This window comes from Spermophilus citellus (genome assembly GCF_964194105.1).
Source record: "Spermophilus citellus genome assembly, chromosome: 11".
NCBI classification, from domain to species: Eukaryota; Metazoa; Chordata; class Mammalia; order Rodentia; family Sciuridae; genus Spermophilus; species Spermophilus citellus.
In genome coordinates this window covers 107,494,085-107,515,707 of record NC_138192.1, presented here as the reverse complement: position 1 = coordinate 107,515,707, position 21,623 = coordinate 107,494,085, and the positions used below count along the sequence as shown (strand labels likewise).

The 21,623-nt window shown below is 38.1% G+C and overlaps 1 protein-coding gene across 1 annotated transcript in view; it reads left to right on the top strand.

Moving 5' to 3' along the window:
- Positions 1–21,623, top strand: part of DYTN (dystrotelin) — a gene marked incomplete at both ends in the record, with an annotated part of 75,869 nt that overhangs the window by 36,954 nt on the left and 17,292 nt on the right. Inside the window, 2 exon segments of the mRNA XM_081261739.1 lie at positions 262–359; positions 8,599–8,713. Coding sequence (XP_081117865.1) covers positions 262–359; positions 8,599–8,713 — 213 coding nt within the window.

The following is a 21,623-nucleotide window of genomic DNA, read 5'->3' as shown; positions in this document are numbered from 1 at the left end:
AACTTCCTGGGTTCCTCTAATGAAGAGGAGTTGTTGAGAGAGGTGGGGATGAACTATTTGGAGTCTCTGTATAAACATGCAATGTGTATGTTTATACAGAGAAGATAAGGAAATTCTAGGGGTAAGGAAGTAAGATGATTTTCCCAAGGGCATAAAAGTAAGAGAAATAATTCCCAAAACTTTCACTATGGCCAATCCACCAATAAAAGGAAAGACCGTGTTTAGACTGATCTGATGCCATTTTAATGTTGGCCATTTCAGCGGATGTCAGCAATGGAAAGTACAAAACTCCTCCGGATGCTCAGAAAAAACCTGCTCCAAGGGTGCTGTGGGAGAAAAGAAGCTATGAGAAAGCGGTGGTAGCTGGACCAGGTGCATCCAAAGGACATGGCTGACCATGCACAGGCCAGTGAGTGTCCATGAGGGACAGACCATAAAATGGCAGCCCAGAGCACCTGGGTATTTGTTGCACAGACAGCACGGGGCCTGGTGCCAACTTTTCTAATACTGAAGATTCTAAAGAAGGCAGGTGGTAGAGGGGAGAGAGGAATTAAAGTACCTCTTCCCTTTAGAAATGGTCTTTAGTTTTAGAGTAGAACTAGAGGCAGCAAGGCCTTTTAATGGCCATCTAATTGAAGGCATTAGAAAGACAATGACTTTGTTTTAGATTTCTAGTTTTTACTGGTTTGATTTTGAAAGTCTAATTCAGAGTTGATGCTTTATTTGAAAAAAAGAAAAAAGAAAAGAAGTAGGAAGACCCTTGAGTATCCCACTACTCACAGATGAATGCTATTCACATTTTAGCATGACCAACAAAATAGGGATTATTCTATGAATACAATTTTTCACTCTTATTTTCACCTGCAATAAATGGAGAGCATGTCCCATGCCATTAGTTTCCTTTTGTAATAGCCTTACTCTCATCCATGTAAGAAAATGCTATAATTTATAAGCAATTGCTTACTATTGAAACTTTTGATTATTTCCAGTTCCTGCCCCCTAATAATTCTATAGTCAACATCCCTGGGCATGCATCGTTCTACATATTTTTATTATTTTATTAAGAGAAACTCACCAATCTCCCCAGTCTACTTCTAGTGCCACAGGCCAGAAGAGCCTTTCCCAACCTTGATCAGATTCTGTCACTCCCCTACACAAGCTTTCTGATGGCTTTCCATTGTTCAAGAAAGCAATGTTCTCCCAATGGCCTTTTGCCTGGCTCTAACAGATCTATTCTGCACCAGCTCTGAGCCTCTCCTGTGCCTCTCCCTTGACTTGATGCACTCTAGCCATATGCTTCTCCTGCTGCTCCTTGAACTTGCCAGGCATGCTGCCATCTGGGTTACCCTAGACCATCTCCTGCATGGCTCGACTCTGCCCCTCCTAAAAATCCACCAAAAGTCTTTGCTCAAGTGTGATCTCATCCTCAGTGCCTTTTCCTGATGAGCATTTGACATTTCAGCCCCTGTCTGCACACTAGCACTATGAGTCATGTTCCCTTGTTTTAGTCTTTAAAGCACTTCACTCTTTGACACACTGTGGACCTTACTAATCTTATTTATTTATTTATTCCCGTGTCCCCCACTATAATGTAAACTCTATGAGGGAGGAATCTTTTATTGTTTCCATTTGTATTTGCCAAAACCTATAACAATGTCTAAATATGATAAATGCTCAATAATGCTAATTGAATGAATGAATGATAAAATGGATGTATACATAATGGAGAGTCTGTGGATAGATAGATGAGGTGAGCCCCTTTAGAATGAACCATGAAAGGGAATTGGACAGACTGAGGGGACATAATGTGGGAAGGAGGAGAAGTTTGATGGAGTCCACAGAGACAAAGAAGCCTTGTCCTTAGCCAACTATCTGTGTGGCCTTAGCAGAGTCACTTTATTTCTCTGTGACCCAATTACTTCACTTAATAACAAATAACCTGACATTCATATTCTTGGAATAGTATTTGCGAGGCTAAGATAAAGAAAGGGAACTGCAAGGGCTAGGTAACTCTAAAGGTTATTTAAATTTTAGTGTGTTCTATTCTGTCTACCCCAAGTACAATAGGGTTCTCCCAAATTGATGTTATGTAATAATTTTCAGTTCAGCCTGGATATTGATGAATTCAGAAGTTCTGCTCAGTGTCTTACCTAGGGAAAGTTAATGTGGAATATTCGTATTTCACAATGTGATAATAGGCAAAACACATCCTCGACAGCTATCAAGTTGGCACTTTAGCAGTGACCATCTTCTAAGAGATCAATGGTGATTGCCTAGTGATGACATTGAATTTATTTCATGATTCAACAGTTTGCATAGTAAAAACTTTCTTTCTCTTGATGTGGATTTACTTACTTTACCTACAATTATTCACACTGAGAAAAGAATACTTTTATTTACAAAAACATAATTGAAAGCTAGGAGCCAAATATCATCAGTGTTATTAAATATTTAGGGAAACTCTTACAAATACAATACAAAGAAAATTGAAAAGAACAGACAAAATGACTTCCATTTACAGTTAATATGATTCTGAATCCCCAAGAAACCTCTAGCAAAAACTACTAGAATTAATAGGCTTTGAGTGATAGTGGAATATAAAATAAATATGCACAAAATTCAGTGCTCTTCATTATACTAGCAATAACCAGCTGGAAATTTTATAAAAATCCCCTTTGTAATAACTGTAAAAAATATTTTTAAAAGAAACTAGGGAAAAAGTTTAACAAAAAGAAATGGCTCGTATAAAAAAAAAATTATACTACTTTGTTGAGTATAGAAAACAAGACCCAAACAAAAAGAGAAACATACCAAATACCTAGAAGGGAAGACGTTAGCATAAGAACGCTCATTCTCCAAAAATGAGGATTGACTAATCCTCATTATGCATAAATTCAGTATTTACAAATTTGCTTATTTGCAAAAAAGTTATTAGTAATCCAAAATTAATATTCAAGGTACTATTCCAGTATTTACAGACATGTCCAGAAAGGCCAAAATCTTGAGTTGCCTGACATACATTCCCAGTACATTGTGCTCTCTTTTTGCTTCAGCTCTCATACTGTGTTGTGGTTTGGATCTGGAATGTTCCCCCCAAAGACTCTTGTGTCAAAAGCATGGTCTCCAATGCAGAAAGTTTCAGAGGTGGGGCTATTAGGCAACCATTGGATCATGGGTGCTCTAACCCCATCATCCAATGGATTCATCCACCTATAGCTGAATGGCCTACTGGAAAGTGGGACCTAGTTGGAGGAAGTAGGTCACTGGGGACGTATCCTGGAAGGGTTTGTCTCCTCCCCAGTCCCTTCCGCCCTACCCACCCCCTGCTTCTCAGTTGCCATGAGCTGGGCAGCTTCCCTCTGCCAACCCCTTCCACCATGAAGTTTCTACCTTGGACCTAGCTGACCATGGACTGAACTACTGAAATCATGAGCCAAAAAATCTTTCCTCCTCTAAGTTGTTCTTGTCAGGTATTTTGGTCACAGCAACAAAAAGCTAACTAACACACACTGTAAACAAGTATGTCCACATAGTCTATTTGGGGCTATGTTTTTCACATTTTTGTACTTTTTGATGTGATTTTAGTGTTGCAAACAAAGGCCCCCAAGCATGGTGCTGAAGTGCTGTTCAGTTTCCTAAGCACAAGAAAGCTACGCTAGACCTAAATGAGAACATGTTGTGTTATGTGAGCTTTATTTAGTCATGAGATACAGTGCTGTGGACCATGAATTCAATGTCAGTGAATGAACAATGTATATTTAAAAAGATATCTTTAAACAAAAACCCACATAAACAAAGGTTATGTATTGATTGGTGGGTGGAAAAGTGCCCAGGAACATAACCCTGTATCTCCCCTAGGAGCCATGGTTCAGAATTTGCTAATTCAATGTTCAAGGTGACTTTATAGAACACAGTTCTTGTGAATAATAACAACTGACTGTGTTTCAATTAAATGCATTTCCAAATAAAATCTCAAAGCTTTCTATGTAAGGTAAAAGAATTTTGAAAACATAGTGGAAGAATAAATGTGCAAGAATAGTCAAACTTACAAAATTGAAGACTAGTGAGAGGGTTGTTCTTCAACAGATGTTCAAACTTGCTATGGAACCTCTATGACCAAATGATACAGTATTTTTAAAAAATGGACATGTAGATATGAGGAGAGAATATAAAATCTAATAATTGATCTGGCACATATGGAAACCTAATGTGATAAAGCTGCTTTTTCAATACAACAGAGAAAGAACACATAATTCTGAAATACATCTGATAATTCATAATCCATCTGAAAGAAAAAAACCTGGCCTTTAGTTTGCCTCATATGATAAATTCCAAAAGTAAGATTTAAATTTAGAATTAAAAAATAGAACAATAAGAAATCTATGACTGGAGAACACCTTCCTAAGAAAGAGAAAAAAAATAGAAATCATGAAGGATTGGATAGGCAGGTGTGTATGTCAGCATGGAAGTTCAAACATTTTCCTACAGTAACAATGTCCTAAACAAAATCAAAAGATGAGCCTTAGACATGGAAAATAACTTTTCAACAATAAGACAAGTCAGGTTACTCAGAGGTTAGGTTATGCAAAGTGGTAAGAAAAACTCCAGAAGAACATAAGGAAAATGAGCAGGACAAAGAGGAGGAGAAAAACACACCAAATTTGTAAATAGGCAATCACAGAAGAAGAATTTCCAAATGGTCATTAAACACCCCAAAAGATCTTCAACCTCACTTATGGTTAGAAATGTGAAAAATAAAAGGAACCACGAGACACCAACACCTAGCAGAATGGCAAAGGTTCAATGACAGTACCCTTTGCTGCTGAAGATAGAAAAAAATAGACACCCTTGAAACGTGGTAGAAGTACAAATTGCTATTGACTTTTCAGAAAATCATCTGAAAAGCATTCATTGACTTGCTCAATAAATAATTATTTGTCATTTAAGTATTCAATAAATATTGAACACTGTTCTGGGCACTTTGGGATATATTTGTGAACAAAGATCTCTACTTTCATGGTGCTTGCATCCTGGTGGAGGAATGAGACAAAGCAAAACAGGTAGATAAAGGAATGATGCAGTGCATTAAAAATTTTAAGGACTAAAGTAAAAGGTGGGGGTGGGAAACAAAGTAAGAGAGAAGGAGACTGGAAGGGAGAGTTGGTGGCAAATTTCAATAGGATGGTCACAGAGGGCTTCAGTGAGAGGTGACATTTGAAGAAAGCCTTGAAAGAGACGGGGAGTGAGTCAGTTTTATCTGAAGAAAGCCAGGGCAAAGTGGGAGCCTGCTTGGCAGGTCCAAAGAACAGTGGCGGGGTGGTGTGGCCGGGGGCAAGAAGGACAAGGGAAATGACAAGAGAGGGAAGGAAGATATTAAAGGGCCTGGCAGGTCAGTGGCAGGGCTTGAGCTTTTCCTTAGAGGAAGCATTGAAGGGTTTTGAGTAGAGAATCTAACTTCAGTTTTAAAACTGCCGGTCCAGTTGTTCTGTTGAGACTAGACTCGGGCATTAGAAGCAAGGCTGTGCAAATAGTTTCCTAATTTTTCTCTTCGTGTTTCTATTTGGAATTATTAACTTAAAATTTCAATGAATTTATTTTAGCTTTGCTTTCTTTCAGATAGGCAGTCAGGTAGGTACTCTTTTTCCTACTGAATTAAAATTCCACCTTTGTCACATATAAGTTCCCCGATTGTTTTAGTCACCTTTTCACTGTTGTGACTAAAAGACCCAAAAAGAACAATGTTGGAGGCTCATGGTTTCAGAGGTCTCAGTCAGTAGACAGCAGGCTCCATTCCTCAGGGCTCAAGGTGAGGCTGAACATGATGGCATAAGAGTGTGGGAGAGGGAATGGTTCCCATAATGACCAGGAAGCAGAGAGAGAGACTCCACTTGCCAGATATAATATAGACCTCAAAGGGACACCCCCAACAACCTGCTTCCTCCAGCCACACCCTACCTGCCTTCAGTAGTTAATCTTGTTAAGATTCTCACAACCCAATCATTTCTCCTCTAAACCTTTCTTGCTTTATTTCACACATGAGCTTTTGGGGGACAGCTCACATCCTAACCATCACATGTATGTACTTGAATCAATCAAGACAACATCTCTTCTCATCCTCAGGCCTATCTGTCTGTTCTTGTATTTACAGTAAACAATATGGTCATGGTGGTTCTGGAGTAAACAGAAGGTAAGTTTGCAACCACCTGAGGAGGAGGCCACAGGTAGATCATGTTTGTGGGAATAGATGGGTTAGGTTTGAAACACTGGAAGTTTGAGGTGGCTCTTAGACACTCACGTGGAGGTGAGGACTAAGCAGTTGGCTCTCTATATCTACAACTTAGGGAAAATGTATGTGCTGGAGCTCCAAATCTGAGAGCTGTTGGCATGTATGTAGGGTTTAGAACCATGAGATTATGCAAGATCATCAGAGAGTGTCAATAGAAAAAAGAGGACAATCAAGGACTGAACCCTTTGACACTTCACGTTACAAAGTTTCAGAGGAAGAAGAACCCACAGGGAAGACGGAGGAAGAGTGGTGGATGAGGTGGGAGGAAAACCCAGAGAGTGAGGAACACTAGAAGATGAGCGCACAAAGGACCCCAAGAAGAGGGCAGGGTTGTCCTATGTGCAAACCTACTGCTAAGTCAAGTTGGATTGGGCAACAAGGACCTCATCAATGACCTCAAACAGAGCATTGTAGGACAGTGGTAGCAGAAAAAGTCAGACTAGTGGCAGTGGATGAGAGAACGGGAAGTGGGAAATTGAAGACAGCAAGTAAGAAAATTCCAGAACTCCTTAGTATAGAGAGAATAAATAAATAAACAAATAGCATAGCTAGAAGATGACTAAGGTTAAAAGAGTATTTGTTGTGATGGGAGGAATAATAGCATGTTTGTGTATTTTAAAAAATGAGGGCTGAAGATGTTGCTCAGTGGTAGAGTGCTTGCCTAGCATGCATGAGGGCCTGGGTTCAATCTCCAGCACTGTAATAAAATAAAATAAAAATAAATGAGTGAGCAAGGGGAAAAAAATGAAGATCTGTTAGGAGGGGCGAATTGTTGGCACAGTCAATATGGGGGTGAGATGCAATGTGGAAGGATTGGCTTTAGAAGACTAGTTCCCACAAAGTGGTAAAATAAACACAGGATTCAGCCAGTGACATTCTTGCAATTCTACCCTGTAGGAATGGAGGTACCACTAGATAGTAAATGAGAATGTTTATTTTAGCATTGATTGGCAGGGTAATAAATCAGAAACAACTTCAGGGTCGCCTGTCCCCCCAAAATTATAATAATAATAATGGCATACATATGATTCAGAATACAACAGAATCTAATGAATCTGTTTAGAAGAACAAGTTTTAGCTCCTACCTATGATGATAGAGTATATTCACCGTCATACACAATGAGGAAAAAATTAAGTAGCAGAATAATGTGTAGGGAATGATTCCATTTCTATTTCAGAATCAAATCCAATAACTGTTTTGAAGTTTCTAAATGTTTGCATGAGTACAGAAACTATGTATGTATGACCATGCTGTCACCCTAATGTCAGACTTCTAGCCTCCAAAAATGTGAAAAATAACTGCTATTTAAGGAAACCAGGTTGTGGTATTTTGTTATAGCATCCTAAGCTAAGACAGAGCAATAGAAGGGATTAGAATTATCTCTGATGGAGCTGGACATAGTGGCACATGTCTGAAATCCAAGCTACTTGGGAGGCTGAGGCAGGAGGATCACAAATTCAAGGCTGGGCTGGACAGTTTAGTGAGACTATGTCTGAGGGGGGGGGGGAGAGAGAGAGAGAGAGAGAGAGAGAGAGAGAGAGAGAGAGAGAGGCGGAGAGAGAGAGGGAGAGAGAATCTTCTCACGTGGGGAATAGAGTGTTACAAAGAAGCTACAGGTTACCCCAAATGCCCACTTCTTAAAGACATAACTAAGTGTACCACAGAATAATCACTTCTTGCCCTATGTTCTCATCAGGTCTTGTAGAAATTATCACAGCATGTCAAAAGTAATTGAGTGTTTGTCTATTCATTAGATGGGAACTCTGTGAGCAGAGAGCTCTCTGCTTTTTTGTTGTTTTCTTTCTTTTTTTTTTTTTAAACCTGCAATAACTCAAGATGGCAAGATGCTTTAAAAACAAATTTTGAATAAAGGAATAAAACTAAGTGGAATTATATAAAGTTGAGTCTGCCTGACCTTCAACTGGTCTATTCTGTGTTCTTTCAGATATGACATGATAAATATACACCAGTACTTAGAATCCCTAGTATCTGACCTGGACAAGATGACCTACAAGATTTTCTGCCATCGTCCCTGGATTTCTTTGCATTCGCACATCTAGATTGTCAGGGAGAAGGAAAAATGGGATTTCCATTCCTATTATTGGTTGATTGGCTCTCTGTTGACTAAATTGTCTGGAAAAGAACACAGAGAAAACAGTTGAGCTACTTGATTACTATGGGGGTTACTGACTTCAACATCTGATTTTTAATATTTAAAAAAGGTTTTCCTCAATATCATATCTGGTCATTAAAAGTTGCTACAACTTCCTGAGTAACTGCTTTCTAACATGCTTTCCATCCGGTACAATAGCTCTAAAGCACCAGTGCACACAAGGCCAATTGGAAGAGCAGAAGCAGCCTCCAGACGCATGCGTCAGCCAGCCTCTCAGGCTCAAGGAGCAGATGTCAGCAGCCCACATCACCAGGTGACCCACGGCAAAGGGGATGGGCAATAATGCACAATGGGTCTGGACCATTTCATAAGAGTGAAGTTTGGTGAACCATTCTGTAGTTTAGGGAATATTTTCAAGATGTTAATGTGATCAATGAAAAATCTGGGAACATGTATTTTAAATAACAATTTTATCTCCAGTCATAAAGGGATATATATTTATTTTAGAAAATGTGGGAAAGTCAGAAAAGAAAGATGAACAAATTAAAAAATATAAACAACCCATGATGTAATCACGAATAATATTTCAATATATGTCCTTCCCTGTAAATATTTTTAAATTAGTTTAGATCATACTACAAAATGTATTGACTAAGTAGTCAGTAGATAGTAACAGAGGTAATCATGTTCCATTGTCATTACAATTATTCAAAATCATCTTAATGGTATTTAAGTGGACATAACATTATTCATTTAAGTCTTCCTCTGTTGTTAGGTTATTTCAAATTTTGACTATAATTTAAAATTTGCTTTTAAAATTCTTACATACTATTCTTTGTGTACAGATCCCCAATTATTTCCTTAGAATACATTTCTGAAGTTTAATCACCAGAAAGAAAAGTAGAAATGTTTTTAAGGCTCTTCGTGCCTGTTGCAAAATTGCCTTTTTGAAAGTCATATCAAATCACACTCCCAGTGGATACAGGCAGCCAGCTCACCTGATACAGGCTAATATTGGTTATTACTATGTTTTGAGTTTTGTTCATTTTATGAGCAGAACATATTTGCCTGACTTTGTATTTCTCTGATTGAGTGGAATGAGACTTTTCCCCAAATAGTTTAGAAAGCAATTGTGTTTTCCTTTCTTTCAGTGCCCTTTGCCCGTTTTTATTGGTGCATCAGTTTGATTTATCAATATATTTAAACTTTCTGCATTTGAAGTTTCACTAAGTCAAATATATCTTCCTAGTTATTTTCTTTTAGACTTATTCATAACCTGACTTGCTATATGGTTGTTTTCAATTCTTATGAAAATGCTATCAATCTTTGCCTTTGTAATTTCTTACACAGTTTTATGCTTGGAAAAATTTCCCCACTAAGAAACCAAGTGACTCCTTAGCTGTATTTTATTTTAACTTGTTTCATCCTGACATTTAACTTTTAAATCTATCTGGCCTTTGTTTTGATGTATGATAAGAGACAAAGATAGTTTCCTACACCTGTTTTTTACTTCAATAAATCTTTTCCTTTTAAATTTCTGTATTATGCTCCCTTTAATATATACTAAAATCTTCACCATTTAAGGATGTGTTTTACTGCTTTCTATTCAGCTCAATTGCTTTTCATTTTATTTTCATATAAGAACATTATTTGATAGGAAAGGTAGCAGAATACAACAATTACTAATAGGGCATTATGTAAAATTGTGGATCTGTAACCGACGTGATTCTGCAATCTGCATTTGGGGTAAAATTGGGGCTTCATAACCCACTTCAATCTAATGTATGAAATATGATATGTCAAGAGCTTTGTAATGTTGTGAACAACCAATAAAAAAAATAAAAAAATAACATTATTTGAATTATTCTAACTTTAGTCCTATTAGCATATTATAGAACAAGTCTTAAATCACTGTATTGAGATACGATTGACACATAAAAAGCTACATATAGTTAATGTATACAACTTGATAGGTGTGGGGATAAGTATACACCCATGAAATCATCACCACCACCACCATCCTTGACATAAAAATATCCATCACTTCTCAGTTTCCTCTTTCTCTGATTATTATTTTTGTTATTATTAGGATGTACATATGTATATGTTTGTGTTAAGAATATTTCATATGAGATCTATCCCCTGAGCGGGTTGTAAGTATTCAATAGAGTATTGTTGACTATAGGTGCTACACTGTATACTAGTTTTCCAGGGCTCATAATTCTTGCATAAGTGAAAATATATACCCTTTGACTATCACCTCCCATTTTTATCCTCTCTTTTTCTGAATTATTTTATTGGTGCATTATAATTGTACATAATGATGAGATTTGTTGTTACATATTCATTTATGCACACAGTATAGTTTGGCCAAGATCACTCCCTACCTTCCCTTCTCCCACTACTGATCTCTCTTTGATTTTCATGAGATCCCCCCTCCCCCACCCCTGCACCTCTCTTTTCCTTTTTCCTCTTTAGCTTCTACATATGAGAGAAAACATATGACCCTTGACCTTCTGAGGTTGGCTTCTGAATGAATCTCAATATCCATTCATTTTCCTGCAAATGACATAATTTCATTTTTCTTTATGGCTGAATAAAACTCCATTGTTTGTGTTTGTGCATGTGTGTTTCCATCAGCTGCTGATGGGCTCCTAGCCTGGTTCCATAGTTTGGCTATTATGAATCACATCACCTCCCTTTTATTTTTATTTTTTTATACAAGCTATTATAAAATATTTTTTTCTAGAATAATTTTGAAATCATTATAATCATTACAGTGTGATCTTCTAGGTCTTCAAAGGATGATGTTCTGTAATACTTTTCAATCATCAAAGAGAAATTAGTTCCCATCTTGCAGCTATACTAGATAGAAGTCAAAATGGAAAGTAAGGCCTGTGGCCACCAGTGGCCTGTGCAGTCATCTCTGTGTCATGTCCTGTCAGTCCCTGTGCACTTTAATCATCAGCTTACGGAGTGCAACTCATTCAAAAATACCCGTGTGGGATATCCAGCACGGTTGGTGGAGTGCTCAGCCGAGAGCTGGGCACACATGTGTGAGCACAAAGAGCTGCTCTACTTCCTGCTTTGAATAAAGGGGAAGAAAAGACATCGCCACAGTGCAGATTTGTCTGCATGGTAACCTTTATTTATTCTGTGGGAAACTGCAAAGAGGTTTTGCTGTTTTTGTTTCCCTTACACTCTCCTCTTTTTCATTTTTAAAAATTGCTATATACCATCTTATGTATGTAGTACTTTGTTTTTATTAAAAAATTTTAATTATACAAATAAGACATGAATCTGATTGCTTTAAAAGAAATCAAGATAATACACAGAAAGTTATATCCTTTTCAGCTACAAATCCTAACCCAGGTCCAATCCTCAGTTCCCCAGAGGCAATCTGTTTGGGATATATGTTTGCATGTCTTTTCTTCTGCGTTTTCAAATGTGCATGTGTGTATGTGTGTGTGTGTGTGTGTGTGTGTGTGTGTGTGCATATGTGTAGACATACCCAAAGGGGACAAAGGAGCAATATCTCTTAAACTGAAAACCCGAAAAACTTGAATGTGTACAAAAGGAAACATTTAGTTTTATTCACAGCATCACTGCTTTTAATTTTGAAAAACTGGAAATAGACTAATATCCTTTAATGGAAAAATGACTCAATAATCATGGTATCTCTTTAATTGATATGCCATAGTAGGTCCACATGTACAAACCTGAAATGTTTCCCAATTACAGAAAAATACGTACCATATGGTAGTATTGATGTTATTTAAAAAGTTACAGATTTGTTTTTCCATCTTAATAATATAGAGCTCACTGATTCAAAGGCTATGCTAAGCATATGGAAGCCATTTGAGTAGTTAAATGGAGAGGCAGACGGGCATAGGTCACTCAGAGGGGGCACAAAGGCCACATAGCAATCAGGAAGTGTAACTTTAAGTCTGTGTATAGCTCAGTTTCTTCTGCCCTTCCTTCCTTCCTCTTCCAAGACATTCCTATGGGACAGTGCTCCTTTGGTGGCCAGATGCACCTCCTATCGTTTGCAGGGAGAAGGAGGCTGTGCAGAATAACAGCCACAACTATTTATCAATGTAAAGCAATGAGATCCAGTCTCTCATCCAGACATGTGAGAGTCAGGGGCTGGAACACTATGCCCCAGGAGTCTGGCCCAAGCTTAGTCAGGCCAGGACAAGCCCCTGGCTGGCAGTTCAGGGAGCCGAGTGTGATGTGAGGTTTGATGGGAAAATCCTGAGAGCCCAGCCAACCATTATTAGTTAACAGACTTGGTGAATTCAAAGAGAAGCAACATCTCCAAGTAGACATCCAAGTAGGAAGCAATGAAAGATAAGAAAATTTAAGTAGAAGATAGAAAGAAGTGAGAGACTTCTTATATCAAGGGAAATAAAGTGGACCCAACTGCTTTTTTAGAGGTCTTAGGGGAAGGAGATGTTCAGGATGGCAACGTAACTTGGGCAAGAGACTATTGTAAATTATTCTTCAAACCTAAAATTTTTCTCTATGTTTTAATTTCTTTTGTGTCAATTGAATTGTGCCAATGTACTTTTTGCGTCATTGTTTATGGACATAAACCAAAACATCAGCTGTCTTTAAAAATAGGTGATATTTTTATTAAAAACATTATTCTTACAATGGACTTTTAGGAATGTGGGTTAAAATCCAACTGAAACTCATTTTCCCTATTTCTTTCCTTCTCTATACCTTAATCAGCATTAAGAATGAACTGTGGAGGATTCACGAATCCATCAATGCTCTCCACAGGGAAAGAAGGTAGGAACAGAGTGTGGATGCACACACAGCAGGCTGCAGAGATAAATCAGTAACATTTCCCTTGGCTTTGGAAAAGTTTTCTATAAGGACTTCACTTTGCTCTTTTGTTTTTATTTTGGAAGGAATTCTGTAAGCAGAGAAATCTTGATTCCAACATGAAGGTAAAAGAGCAATTTGACATTACTTGAGTAGTTATGCAGAATAAAAATCAACTGGGTACTAAATTTTTACTCTTGATTACCTGAGCTTTTTCTCTGAAAGTTGGCTCAGCACATTCAGTGAGGTATTGATTCTTGCATATGTCTTGTGTGTGTGTGGCTTATTTCTAAAGAAATCAGTACAGTTTCTCCAGCAACATCTAAATTCTCCCAAATTTATTATGTTGATTGGAGACAACCTACCTTCTCTTAATTGTATGTCAAGAGCAAATCACTCCTTGGGCTTGTCACTAGTTGTCCTTCCTGTAGAAGACAGAATTCCTGGCTCCTCATGCAGTGTACAGTCAATAAGTTAATGATACTCCCTGTATATGTATGATGAGATATGCTTCATAATCATCACCATCATCTAACTGTACACAAGATAAGAAATAGTTTCCAAATTCTGTGATCACTCATGTGAACAAACTTAATAAACCCTTCTAAAGTAACTTAAGTGTTAAAATCGATTTTTTTTCTACTTCATGGTATGAGAAAAATGTTAAAAATAAAATTAAAGAAAACAGCATCAAAAAGCAATTTTGAAACTTAAAATGTAGAAATAACAAGGAAACTTTTAAAATTTAGTTCTTTAAAACTTAATTCTTAAATTAATTCTACTACACATGGTATGGGTATCCTAATAAAGTATTTAGCATTACAAAGTTTACCAAAGTGTGGGGCTGATTAACAAGATACAAAATGAAGGCTCCATCTTTGTTTTTGTCTGCATCATCACTACTCTCAAATGCATGCAGGACATGGTACTAAAAGGCACAGATGAGGGGCTGGGGCTGTGACTCAGTAGTACCTTGCACATGTGAGGTACTGGGCTCGATTCTCAGCACCACCTAAAAATAAATAAATGAAGATAATGTGTCCATCTACAACTAAAAAAAATATTTTTTAAAGAAAGGCATAGATAATAAGCCAAATAACAATTTAGGATCCATAAGATTTCACAGGATAAAATAGTGAAACAATCAATAAAGACCAAATTTTAAGGGATTAAAGAGAAGTCTTCCAATTGTATGTTCACAACAAATAGTGTAAAAAATATGTGATGTATAGTTGACTGCAAGTTCAGTAATAGCCAGCATTATGCCACGGATCTCAGGCTGCGTTAACAGGAAGAGTATCACTCATTTGTTGGTTACTGATTCATCGGTGGGTGCCAGGAGCCACAACCAAATAATATGAAATAATATGATGCATGGCACTTTTGGTTGTAAGGTGACACCAGCTAGCCATTGAGATGATATGATTATGTTAAGATTTACATTCATATGGAAATTGGACTCCTGCTGTTCACCTTGGCCTGCTACGGGACTCATGTTACGGGACTCCTGGAGAGTTCCCATTGGTTGGGGAAGGATAGTAGGAGGGAATTCCGGGGGAGGTCCTGGGCCCCGGTTCCGGGAGACGCGACCACGTGGGGGAACCAGCTTGCTTGCCGGGCATGTACGGAGTATTGGCGGCATTTTCAAAAATAAAGTTTTGTTCCTGCTTGAGTGGCTCATGATTCTGTGCCCAGTTAGACTGCGGCAATTGGTGGCCCGGACGGGGAACGCCTGAAGCTTAGAGGTGAGTAAAATTGCTCGCCCCTGAGAGAAGGCGACAGAATGGGTGACCATTTCAAAAAACAATGTGTTCTTGTTTTGATTCATTTTGTTTTTATTTCAAGCTCCCTAGCCCTAGAATTTTCTCAGGCGAACTGGGAAAAATGGTTGGCTCAAGGTTTGAAGTTATTCGGCCCTGAGAAAGAGAAAATTGATACAACCATTCTCTGCTCCGTTTTTGTTTCATTCTGCTTCGGCTTTGTTTTATCCTATCTTATTGGGCTACATTACCTTTATAGTAGATTAGAATCTAGTAAAAAACAAACCGAAAGACTGTTAAGTAAATTGTTAGAGATCCAAACTATGGTAGAAAGAACGTTAGGTCAAACAAAAGAGAAGGTTTCTCAAGCTAGTCAGACAGAGGAAAATTTAAAGAAAGAAAGCTTAGAGGAAAAACAGCCATCAGGTGGAGAATCACAACAGGAGGCTGCTACTAACTCTGTTCTATCACCAGAGGGCGTAATTCAACCAACAGCTCCATCTATAGCTGAGCGGCCCTCAACTCCCGTAGTTGATGGACGGAATTCTGAGGCAGGACCCCAAAGATTAGCATGCCCTGTACTTGAGCAGGCAGGAAGACAACGAATTCACCGTGCTTTACATTTCAAAACAGTAAAGCAATTAAAGGAGGCTGTAACAACCTATGGCCCTCAAGCACCCTTTACGATTAGTATGGTCGAATCTGTTACCAACTTGGACATGACACCAGCAGATTGGGCTAACATGTGTCGATCTGTGCTAAATGGAGGACAATATTTGTTATGGAAGGTTGCCAATGAGGAATTTTGCATGGAGACAGCTAGGCGAAATGCAGAAGCCGGTTACCCTCAAAGAAATCTAGATATGTTATTAGGAAAGGGACCTTATGAGGGTCAAAGACAACAAATTGAATATGATCCTGGTGTATACGCACAAATTGCTGTAGATGCAGTTAGGGCATGGAAAACTTATTAGGAAAGGGACCTTATGAGGGTCAAAGACAACAAATTGAATATGATCCTGGCGTATACGCACAAATTGCTGTAGATGCAGTTAGGGCATGGAAAACTTTACAGGGGCATGGAGATTTACAAGGTCAATTATCTAAGGTAATACAAGGAACTAATGAACCTTACGCTGAATTTGTAGATAGGCTTATTCAGACAGCTTCTAGAATATTTGGAGATACAGAACAGGCAATGCCATTTATAAAACAACTGGCTTATGACCAAGCAAATCGTTGCTGCAGAGAGGTCATTAGACCATGGAGACATGAAGATTTAAACACATATATTAAATTATGTAGAGACATTAATGAACAAGGGCAAGTCTTAGCAGCAGTACAACAGGCTTTAGATGCCAGGCCAAAAACATGCTATAATTGTAATCAAACAGGACATTTTAAAAGGAGTTGCCCCATAGGAGGAGGGTTTAACAAAGCTAGATATCAAAGGAATAGAATACCGGGTATTTGCCCACGGTGCCATAGAGGGAGACATTGGGCTAACGAATGCCATTCTCAAACCACCATAGAGGGTATTCCGTTATCAAAAAACGGACAAGGACCAAGTGTTTACCCACGATATTGTGGAGAAAGGTATCAGGCTCCATTGCCAAAAAACGGACTAGAGGGCCCAATGCCCCGGGGCCCAAAACCACAAATATACGGGGCAATGGAGGAACCCAGCAGCACCATCAAGGTAGTGCCCAGGACGCATTATCCATTAAATCCCTCATCAGACAAACTAGAGGGAGCACAGGGTTGGACATCTGCACCTCTGCCAGAGCAGTACTAACTCCAGAGATGGGAGTTCAAATCATTCCCACAGGAGTAAAAGGACCTCTTCCCCAGGGAACAGTAGGCTTATTATTGGGATGCAGTTCTTCTACACTAAAAGGACTTATGATAAGTCCTGGGGTAATTGATCCCGATTATGAGGGTGAAATAAAAATTATAGCTAGTTCTCCAAGAGGTATATCAGTAATTTCACCAGGAGATAGAATAGCACATTGGCCATTACAACAAGCCACTCAAACGCTTCGAGGCCTAGGAGTGGCAACAAATCCCCATAGAAGTGCTATGGTATTAGATTGGAGGGATCCTGAAGGATGTGAAGGAACTATACAGCCCAATGTATTGGATCATCTTCCTGTAAATTTATGGGGACGAGATGTCCTAGATCAATTAGGATTGACATTAACAAATAACATCAATCCTAATGTGCCCACTACTAGGGCTAGACAAGGCTTTAGGAAAGAAAAAAGATTAAGAGAACAAGAACAAGGTATGACAGCACCAATTCAAATAGATCAAGAAATAAATAGACATGGATTGGGTTTTCAGAAAGGGCCACTGAGACAATCAAAATTACTTGGAAATCAGAAAGACCAGTGTGGGTTCCTCAGTGGCCCCTGACTAAAGAAAAGATACAAGTAGCCCATGACCTGGTCAGACAACAATTAGCGGAAGGACATATACAACCTTCCGTATCCCCCCATAATACTCCCATTTTTGTCATTAAAAAGAAATCTGGTAAATGGAGATTATTACAAGATTTAAGAGCCATTAATAATGAGATGGTTATTATGGGACCTGCTCAATCAGGGATTCCCCAGTTGTCTGCTTTACCAAAAACCTGGCATGTTTTAGCAATAGATATTAAAGATTGTTTCTTTTCAATTCCAATTCATCCCGAGGATAGTCCACATTTTGCATTTACTATCCCTGCACTGAATCATGAAGGTCCTGATCAAAGATATGAATGGAAAGTACTCCCTCAAGGGATGGCTAACAGCCCAACTATGTGTCAAATTTATGTTAATAAAGCAATCCAGCCACTTAGAAATCAAAATCCTGAACTACAAATATTTCACTATATGGATGATGTGTTATTGGCACATAAAGATAAAAACACATTGCTAGAATGTTATGCCACACTTACGAACTTATTAAAAAATTATAATCTAGAGATAGCAATAGATAAAGTACAATTAAATCTTCCAATTAATTATTTAAGAGGTCTATTATCCTCAACCATGGTCCATCCACCAAAAATTCAAATACAAGTAGATCAACTCAAATCACTTAATGACTTTCAAAAGTTATTGGGAGACATAAATTGGATAAGGCCTTATCTAGGCATACCAACAGGAGAGTTGGGACCTTTATTTGATATTCTAAAAGGTCCATCAGATCCAAATTCACCCTGCATGTTAATTCCTGAAGCAAGAAAAGCATTAAAAATCATTGAGACATATATGGAAAATATGCATTTGGATAGAATTGATATAAGTTTGCCTTTATTATTTATTGTACTACCAACAAAAAATATTCCTACAGGAGTATTTTGGCAAGAAGGTCCATTATTGTGGATACATTTATCTTATTCTCCTAACACTATTCTTACTAGATATCCTGAGGCTGTAGGACAATTAATACTCAAAGGAATAAAAGCAGCAAAGGGAGTGTTTGGGATTTCTCCCAATAAAATTATTACCCCATATACTATGGATCAAATTGATGAGTTAGCTAATGAGTTAAATACTTGGGCAATAATCATGTGTAAATCTAGTCTTTCATTTGATAATCACTTACCATCTAATCCTTTGTTGTCTTTTTGGTCTAAGCATCCTGTAGTTTTTCCAAAAATGACAAGAAAAACCCCTATCATAAATGCTCCAAATATATTCACTGATGGGTCAAACAATGGTACAGCAGCAGTAGTTACTCCTGATCAAACTTTTACATTTTTAGTACCCAAACAATCAGCTCAAAAGGTAGAGCTTAATGCAGTATTACAAGCTTTTATGATGTTTAAAGATTCTGTATTTAATTTATTTTCTGATAGTCAGTATGTAGTTAATGCTATAGTATCCCTTGAAGATGCTGGTAGGATTTCACCTTCTTCTACTGTTTTCTCTTTGTTTTCCGCTATACAAAGTCTAATCTGGGACAGAAAAGATCCATTCTTTATAGGACATATCAGGGCACATACAGGATTGCCTGGAGCCCTTAGTATGGGCAATGAACTAGCAGATAAATCTACACATGACATACATATTTTCTCCACAACAGAAGAAGCTATAAATTTTCATAAAAGGTTCCATGTCAATGCTAATACTTTACAAAAGCGTTTTAAAATAACTAAAGAACAGGCCAGACATATAATAAAACAATGTCAAAATTGTGTGATATTTTTACCACAAGTTAATCTTGGAGTCAATCCAAGATTAAAGGACTGATACCTAACCATATTTGGCAGATGGACGTCACACACTTGCCAGAATTTGGAAAATTAAAATATTTGCATGTTACAGTTGATACTTCTTCTGGATTTTTGATGGGCTCCCTTCATGCTGGAGAAAAAACTAAAGATGTTATAGCTCGTTGCTTACAAAATTTTGCCACTGTGGGCATTCCAAACAGTTAAAAACGGACAATGGTCCTGGTTATACTTCCACCTCTTTTAAACAATTTTGCTCATCATTTGGCATTACTCACATAACAGGAATTCCATACAATCCACAAGGACAAGGCATAGTTGAAAGAGCTCATCAAACTATTAAAATGTACTTATTAAAACAAAAGGAGGGAATTGGAAAGGGGTATATATCCCCCAAAGATAAACTTAAAATAACCCTTTTTACTCTAAACTTTTTAAATTTGGATTCATCAGGGCTTAGTGCTGAGGAAAGACATTTGTACCCAAAAAATGCACATAAGCCTAAGGTACTTTGGAAGGATATTCTAACAAGACAATGGAAAGGTCCGGAACCAGTGATAGTCTGGAGTCGGGGCTCTGTCTGTGTTTTTCCACAGGAGGAACAGCAGCCGATTTGGATTCCAGAGAGATTAACCAAAACAATTTCTACAGAAAAAGAAGATGATTTGACTCAAATCCATAACAGCTGATATCCAGAGCTCCAGCTTGGCTATTCTTACATCTGCGACAGTGATCAACCAGGATGCTTTTTTCAATATCTATTTTATTATTGCTTTTTCCCACATCATAAAGTTCCATTTTATTTTTGAGCTCATACAGACATAAATTAATGTTTTTCTGATCAGTTTTATTTTTTGACTATGGAGTTTTTAAACATTGCAATGGAGATTTCACCTAGGTAAATCTACAAGGCCTTTACTATTGTCTTATATGTTGTATGTTACGTGTGCACATTTCTGTTTTGTGTTGTATGTCTGTATGTGCGTATGTCCATATATCATATATGAGGAGCGCTCATAAAAATATGGATCCCAATTTTTTTTTTTTATTATTCACGTGATTTTAATGGTTTAATTTAATTTGGGTAAACAGCTGTTGAAGACTGTTTTAATATGTGTACAAATAAGCAGGTTAACAGATCTGTTTGTTTACTTTCACCTTTCCATTTCATTATATTTAATAATTCTGTTCAGGATAATGTAAATTGTTCTAAAAATTGTTTTCTTAATACCTGTTGAAATGTTACATTTTTTTCTTTTCTTAACATCATTGTCAATCCCTATTTTCATCCCAGTGCCGGTGAAGACAAAGATGAAACCAAACTACAACTTCTTCAATAATTATCACAACAAACTGTATAAACTGATGCATCAATGAATAATAACTCAACAAGTAATGCTCAATCACTGAGTCGATTTATTTTGGGAGGAAATGGACATATTGATAGATTCCTCCACTTTGAACTGCTTACAAAACTTGCCTGGACTATGTATCACTTGTATGCATTGTGCTCTATTTGTTGATACAGCAAACTATGGTAGTGCTGGCGTATCTTTGCTGATGTGTCACCAGTGATGCAATTTTTCCTAAAGAGCCGTCTATTGACTTGATGTCGTGGCATTTCTGTATCCTCCTCCCTTCTACTAGTGATGGTCTAATTTTGGGGGCCAACTGAGGTGAGGCAAAGAACCTCACCCCCCTACCGGCACCAAGGCCAAATTTGGGGGCCAACAGAGGTGAGGCAAAGAACCTCACTCCCCCACTGGTGCATAGGCCTATCCACAGGTATGGCTATATACTGGACCGGTAGTCAGTGACGGGTATGATTCAGTTGCAGTGGTATCAACCTAAGACAGGAGGCTGACGCCTAGAGGTCAGTTTTCCGATGACAGGTAAGAACCATATGTTGAATTGGACATACCTAACAGGCACGGTCCCTAGCCACATTGCCTGTTGCTTAATTAAACAGAAGGGGGCAGATGCTAGGAGCCACAACCAAATAATATGAAATAATATGATGCATGGCACTTTTGGTTGTAAGGTGACACCAGCTAGCCATTGAGATGATATGATTATGTTAAGATTTACATTCATATGGAAATTGGACTCCTGCTATTCACCTTGGCCTGCTACGGGACTCATGTTACAGGACTCCTGGAGAGTTCCCATTGGTTGGGGAAGGATAGTAGGAGGGAATTCCGGGGGAGGTCCTGGGCCCCGGTTCCGGGAGACGCGACCGTGTGGGGGAACCAGCTTGCTTGCCGGGCACTACGGAGTATTGGCATTTTCAAAAATAAAGTTTTGTTCCTGCTTGAGTGGCTCGTGATTCTGTGCCCAGCTAGACTGCGGCAGGTGGGTATTGTGCTAGGGACTCATCAAGAGAAGTTATCTTTCACTACTCTGTGCGTGAT